This window comes from Camponotus floridanus, unplaced genomic scaffold (assembly GCF_003227725.1).
Source record: "Camponotus floridanus strain SB8 unplaced genomic scaffold, Cflo_v7.5 scaffold169, whole genome shotgun sequence".
In the NCBI taxonomy this organism is placed as follows: domain Eukaryota; kingdom Metazoa; phylum Arthropoda; class Insecta; order Hymenoptera; family Formicidae; genus Camponotus; species Camponotus floridanus.
Window position 1 is genome coordinate 226794 of NW_020229291.1, and position 7118 is coordinate 233911.

Consider the following 7118-nt stretch of genomic DNA (forward strand, 5'->3'; position numbering starts at 1 on the left):
ATGGTACCATCTTATGTCCCCCTTGAAACCATACAACTTTTGTCTGAAACATTTTTCTCTCTCGGACTTGGTTTTCGAGATATTTGGCTGCCTAAGTTAAAATGGGTCACCCTATATATATATATATATATATATATATATATATATATATATATATATGTGGAAAACACATAGTTGTTTCTAAGAAAAAATATGTAATTTGCAATTAACAATTCCATATTTTTTCTTAAAAACAACTGTATGTTTTCTTTACACCAATTTATTTATCTCATTATTTTTTATATAAAAGTATTAAGGTAAGATAATCGAAAAATGAATGGTTTACTAGATATTTTAAGAAATATGATTCATATTAAGCGCCAAAAGAAGTCGTTGAACCTCCAAAGCGACTTTAAAATTGAATGCTTCATGTCTGTCGATTATTGAAAACATGCCAAAAATTTAACGGATTGTTTTTCTATTTTACTGGCTTTGTCCTCATTATATTTAGTTTGTTATTGCCGACCACACTATGATACCGTTATCGTTCAAATTATCGGCCCGTTCGACTGTTACCGTGTCGATTATTTCGTCTCGTTTTTGCTGATTCGTCTTTTGTCTGAGTGAGTGAGTGTCCTTTGACTAACGTTAATGAATTTCTCTCGCTTTTAAGACATGTGACTAGTTTTGATTATATATATTTTGTTAGTGCATCGCTCTTCGCGCTTTGTACCGCTGAGAGGGCTTTTGCATCATGCTTTCTCGGATGGATCAGCCGTGACGAAGTCGTGTCGCTCTTATAGACCATGCATTCATGTGACTATGCTTTCTCCTCTCTTTTGTATTTTACCGATATTGCGTTTCTATCTTGTTCTCATTTGATTTATGTATTTTTTCTTTGTTTTATCAGAATCACTGAAGAAGGCTCGAATTGAGTCGAGTTGAGGCCGAAACGTTTGGAATAAAGCGAATGGATCGTTAGAATTGAATCGCTGCTTTGGAAATTATTTTATCCACGCCCTACAACTGCGTTGGCTCTTTATTGCCTTTCATTATTCATTTAGTTTTGTTAATTTAGAGGAGCCTTTAACTTTGTTTAATTTATTTTAGATATTTTAAGGTTTATGTAAAATTAAGAAATTATTTCAAGCCTTGTAACTCAAAAAGTACTTAATGAAAAGGTACTTCATTATAGTGTTTTGGAAAGCTCTCGAGATAAGCTACAAGAATATGCAATGAAAAATAGGGGGTTCTATTTAGGAAATTGAAGGTAACCTTTATGCGACTTTCAAATGACTATCCAAGGTCAAATTTTTGCCACCCATCTTCTGTCCCCTTCGAAGTCAAGCAACTTTTATTTGAAACATTTTGTTGTACATTCAAATATAAAAAAGTTATTGGGGTGGATAAATTAAAATGGCTCAGCCTGTATATATTCATTCTACGAATAAAATTCTCTTTACATATGAATGAATTTTTAATGCAAATAATTTGCATTTGCACTTAAATCGACGACTCCAAAGTCGCATATTCTGCTTGCAGTGTGAATATTATTATTAAGATAAAAAAAAAAGATTAGGCAGCAATTTATAAAGATATTTTGAAAAGATAACTCTTGTTATTGCACATTTACTTCACTTACATATAATGTTCTCTTACATATAATGTTAATAAAAAAATAGTGAATATATGATATTTAAAAAATAATGATTATATAACGAAATGTTCATTATATAAGCGCATCCGCGATTGAAATATCATTCAGTATTTTAAAAATATTGATGAAAACATATACATTCAATATATCGTCGTACACATGTAGTGACAGTGATATAGCTTACAAACAATTGATTGCTTTTTGATGGAAAAATTATTTTAAACGTTCCTTGTGTAAAAAAGGTAATATTGATAACTGCATAAATTTTATACGTTACAGCTATAGACAAATTATCTAAAAAACACAATAATAAATAACATTCGTTCCTATATATATAAGACATAGAGCGACCTATACGAGTTTATTGTTCGTTAGCCTCGATACGTTTTAACTTTGCAACAATAAATATATCTGTGTTTGCGAATTTTGGGTACGTTAAAATTACATATTATAATTTCTTATATTTTTTGTTTTTTACTTTATCGGTGCCCGAGTGTTCGATTCTATTACTCTATATAATAATTATTATCAAGGATCTTGACATCATCAACCTCCCTTGCCAAACAACGAGAGATAAGTTCGATGAAACCACAAACCAGGACCGTAATTAATTTGAAACTCGAGCGTAAAAATTATATATACGCATTAGATTTTTGTATTGCATAAATGTCCATACAATGGATTGACCGCTTTTATTGTTATTTGAATGTTTTTAGTTCCGTTAATGATCGACCGATGATATATATATTAAAAATTTTTTAAATTGTTAAATTGTAGAATGTGCTGAAGAGGGTTCAAAGAAAGAACCGAAACGTCCACTTAAATATGTATTAAATTTTACTTTCTCACACTCAATAACATGTGATTGCTCGTAAATGCTTTTCACCTTGTCTTAATTTGCATAAATTTTTTTAAAATTTAATATATAAAAATTATTTCAAATAAATTTGCATATTTTTATAATAACAGATTATTTAATAAGTCAATTTTTAATATAAACATGCAAAAATATTATTTATCGTAAGAGTTTTTAAAATTTGATATTTAAATATTTAAATACTATCATCGAGTCAATCAAATAATATTATAAAATTAAATTAAACAGTAATCAGGATTGAGGAGCTAATATTATAATAATATTAGCTCCTCAATCCTGATTACTGTTTAATTTATTTAGATAGGAGCCTCTTTTACTATTATAAAATTAAAATTCTATTAAAGTAAAATTAATTTATGAACAAAAAGAACATTTTCTATATTAATATAATATTTTTCTCCTAATTCATGCAAAAGAAAGAAAATAAAAATTAACTTTAATTTCTCTAATAATAAACTCAATGTTAAATATACTAATTTATTTTATTGGCTTTATATCTTCGCAATATTTTGCAATTTTATGATTCTAATCAAATTATTGAATTTGATTTTATAATTTGATAATCATGATGATTTATGATTGTAACCAAATATAATGAAATAGCTTAATTTTATTTATTTTAGACGAAAACTTACGATGTTATTCGCGGAATTAATTGGGATTTTCATTGTTGCTTTGATTATTGCGTATACTTATTATAAGTATGTGTTATTCAATTACTGGCGCAAAAGAAATATTTTTTATATTAAACCTGTTGTGCCAACTGGTAATATTGGATCCATAGTGACTAAAAAAAGATCAATAGGTGAGTATATTTTCTTATAATATTATATATATTATAAGAATATATTATAATCCTTATAATGCATTTATTTTTACGCAAGCAATCTTTATTATCTTTAATATTTGTTCTTTCTACTCTGTTCTCCTTTTTTCATTTTATTTGAAATAAAAACTGATGGAAAAAAATTTTGTTAACAGGCAAATTCTTCCATGATGTCTACATGAAATATAAGGAACATCGTGCCTTTGGAATATACGTATTTTTCAAGCCAAATCTGATAATTACTGATCCTGATCTTATTCGAATGGTGCTAACAAAGGAATTCAAGAATTTCCATGATCGCGGAGTGTTTTGCAACGAGAAGATTGATCCACTAACCGGTCATTTGTTTGCACTGTCTGGGCAGAAGTGGCGGAATTTGCGAGTCAAGTTGACACCCACTTTTACTTCAGGAAAAATGAAGCAAATGTTTGCGATTATGAAAATGTGCGCCGATGAATTTGTGAAAAATTTAGAAAATGTGGCACAAACAGGAGATTCAATCGAGATAAAAGATTGGTTTGGAAGGTAAAATTTTTTTAAAGAGATAATCTTTGTATGAATAATATATATATTCGTACAAGGATTGTTAAAAAAAATTGTACATAAAAAAAGTTTTTTAATATTACCACAATAAATTGTTGAAAATGTATTTGTAGATTTACAACGGATATAATTATGTCAACAGCTTTTGGAGTCAAATCCAATTGCATAGCGAAAGAGGATAGTGAGTTTCGATATTGGGGAAAAAAGATCTTTGAAATTCATCCGTTTTGGAGTGCTTTATTTTTTCTTATGCCTCAAATTTTGAATTTCTTTTCCATTCCTTTACATATACGAAGTATCAGAGAATTTTTTATGAAAACTTTTCGAGAGAATGTGGAATATAGACAAAGTCATAACATCATCAAGCAGGATTTTATGAATCTGCTCATACAACTTATGGAGAAGGGCTACGTTGAATCCGATGATATAAAGGATATCGATAAATCTTGTAAATATGTATATAATTGTTTTAAATATTTGTTTTCTATCGCGCTTATTTTGTCTTTTAAAATCAATTTTGTTTTTAAATATAATACATACAATTCTTATTTTAATTAAATACAGACAACAATATGACGATATAATAAGTTGTGTGTAGTAATTATATAAAAGCATTTTTAATTTTTCTTTTAGAATATTTCTAAAAGAAATAAGATTAATATAAAATGTTTTGCTTATATATAGCTACCATCAACAGGCTCACTTTGTCAGAAGCTGGTGCGCAAGCTTTCGTCTTTTTCGCTGCTGGCTTCGAAACTTCTTCGACAACAGCAACATTTTGTTTATACGAATTAGCTCAACATCAACACTTGCAAGACAAACTTCGCAATGAAATCGATGAAATATTAAAAAATCATGGCGAATTGACTTATAATGCTGTGAACGAAATGACATATCTTCACAAAGTAATAAATGGCAAGTTGATAATCTATATTGTAAAGTCATCGGGACTAATTATTCTTATCAAGTTTCCTGCACAAACAGATTACAAATTCTAACTGGAAGTTTCTACACACACATACACACTAATATTTCTTGATTTACATATATCTAAGTAAATATGTCTAATAATAATTGATTATATATTTTGAAGTGTTTTTATATTCTTTTGTATATTGCAGAGACACTGAGGAAATATCCGCCTGTACCTATTTTGAATCGCATATGTACCGAAGAAATAGATCTTCCAACTACAAATATTCATGTTTCAAAAGACACATCAATAACTATACCGATATTCGGATTACATCGAGATCCATCGATATATCCAGATCCTGATAGATTTGATCCTGAACGATTTAACGAGGATAAGATAGCAGCCAGACATCCTTACACTTATTTACCATTTGGAGAAGGACCACGAATTTGTATCGGTGAGATAAGATGTAGATAAGTCTTGTCTATCTAATTGATAAAATCTGTTTTCTCATTGTTTACGCGAATTTTTTTTTAACTTTTTATATTATTAATTTCTTTCAATATATTTTTATAGCAATTTTTTATTAAATTATGAAGGGGGGATACAAATATATATAGATTAATACATATATTTCAAAACACATATAATTAAATAATTAAATATTTTATTTATAGTGTAAATATAATATAATATATTTTTTAGATATTTTTCCAAAAGTCTTTTCTTCTTAATATTTATTTATGATATTATGTTAGCAACATTATTGAATAATATATGATTTAATTTAAGAAGAGTGATATAATTATTCTTTTAGCGCTTTTTATCTAGCGCTGGCTCTGATTTGTTCGATTTTGAGTTATTTATATTGCAATATTTCATTGATTATTAATATGTTATTGAATAAATTGTATATGATTATTTAAGATTATGATTTATTATTATGATTTATTAAGATATTATAATTATATTTTGATTATATTTTAATTAGAGATGTTATTAACTTTAAATATTTTTAAAAAAATTCTAAAAGGTAATCTAAAAAAGTTTATATTTAATTATATGTATATAAATTATCAATTATTTTACTATGTAATATCTGTGTAATATTTTATTATGTAATGACTATAACAAATGTGAATTATCTATCATTATCTTGTCACGCAGACAGCACAGAATATTGTTGCAGTATTATTAATATTGTTGTAACATTGTAGCAACATTGCAATATGGTCGCAATATTGCTGCAATGTTCCGTGCTGTATGAAGTATTACGATATTATCCAATCAATGTATCAATCTTACGTTATTATTACTATTAATTTTTAGGTTCAAGATTTGGCTATATGCAAACCAAGATTGGACTCGTAAGTCTTCTGTCGAAATTCAAATTCAAACTTGATCCCCGAACTATGATCCCGTTAACTTATAATCCGAATAACGCTGTACTTACGCCCAAAGAAGGTGTATTCCTTACTATGAAGCCGCGATAAAAGAATAATATAAGCAATCTTGAATATATTTAAATTTACTTCCAAGAATATTATTTATATCTCATACAACAAAGAAGATGGCAACAATATTTCTGCAATGTTATATTATAATGCTATGATCATTGCATTATAAAGTTGCAGAAATATTGCAAAGATATTATTTAACAATATTATAGCAGAATGTGCAACATTTTCAAATAACAAAAATGTATATTAGTGTATGACATGTGTCTTTTCGTTTGTACGCTACGCGACGACAAACTTAACAAACTCGTATTTAAATTTTCATCAGTAAATGGGTAAAAATAAAGCCATTAAAAGGATTGATACAGGCTAACATAAGATCTAATGTATATTTCTTGTCTTTTGTCAGTTTAATTTCTGGCAAATTGATTTGATTTAAAGTAATTTGTTTAATAAACTGGATCCTTTGTTGGAATTCAATATATTAAATGGATTATTTGAAATTAGACGGATAAATGGCTAATTGTCCATTTATTGCGTGTATTAAAATATTTTTATTGCCGAGTGTATGTAAGATAGTCGTATATAAATTATCGATATAAGCATTAAATAAGAGACATTTAATAAAAAACGAAGCTTTCGTAAACAGTTAATAGATTATCCTTCTCTTTATCCGTCGTAAATATTAATATTTACCTTATTGCTTGCCAAATAAAATCTATTATGTATAAATGTGTTTTATTTTTAATAGTTATTTTAATATTTGTATGTTCTTATTCTATGAATTATGTTAAAATATCGTATAAAAATTTCCTATTTTATATGTATATATATTTGCAGTTTTTAAATTTTATCTCGATATA

General features: G+C 27.2%; 1 protein-coding gene and 1 long non-coding RNA gene across 3 annotated transcripts; both read left to right on the forward strand.

Annotated features, from left to right (window-relative positions):
• The first annotated feature begins 505 nt into the window (after positions 1–505).
• On the forward strand, positions 506–1095 carry LOC112637459. Its single transcript, XR_003122554.1, has 3 exons — positions 506–606; positions 689–795; positions 890–1095. It is a non-coding gene; the product is annotated as an uncharacterized LOC112637459 (long non-coding RNA).
• A 133-nt stretch (positions 1096–1228) lies between these two features.
• On the forward strand, positions 1229–6670 carry LOC112637461 (cytochrome P450 6a2-like). 2 transcript variants are annotated; one of them, XM_025407236.1, is made up of 7 exons: positions 1229–1249; positions 3137–3318; positions 3495–3864; positions 3996–4330; positions 4567–4797; positions 5004–5255; positions 6128–6670. In XM_025407236.1, the coding sequence occupies exons 2-7, from the start codon at positions 3150–3152 to the stop codon at positions 6289–6291; spliced, it is 1521 nt and encodes a 506-aa protein (XP_025263021.1). In that variant the 5' UTR covers positions 1229–1249; positions 3137–3149; the 3' UTR covers positions 6292–6670. The 2 variants fall into 2 exon arrangements, with proteins under 2 accessions (XP_025263021.1, XP_025263020.1); XM_025407235.1 differs by lacking the exon at positions 1229–1249 and adding an exon at positions 1729–1878.
• Positions 6671–7118: the final 448 nt, after the last annotated feature.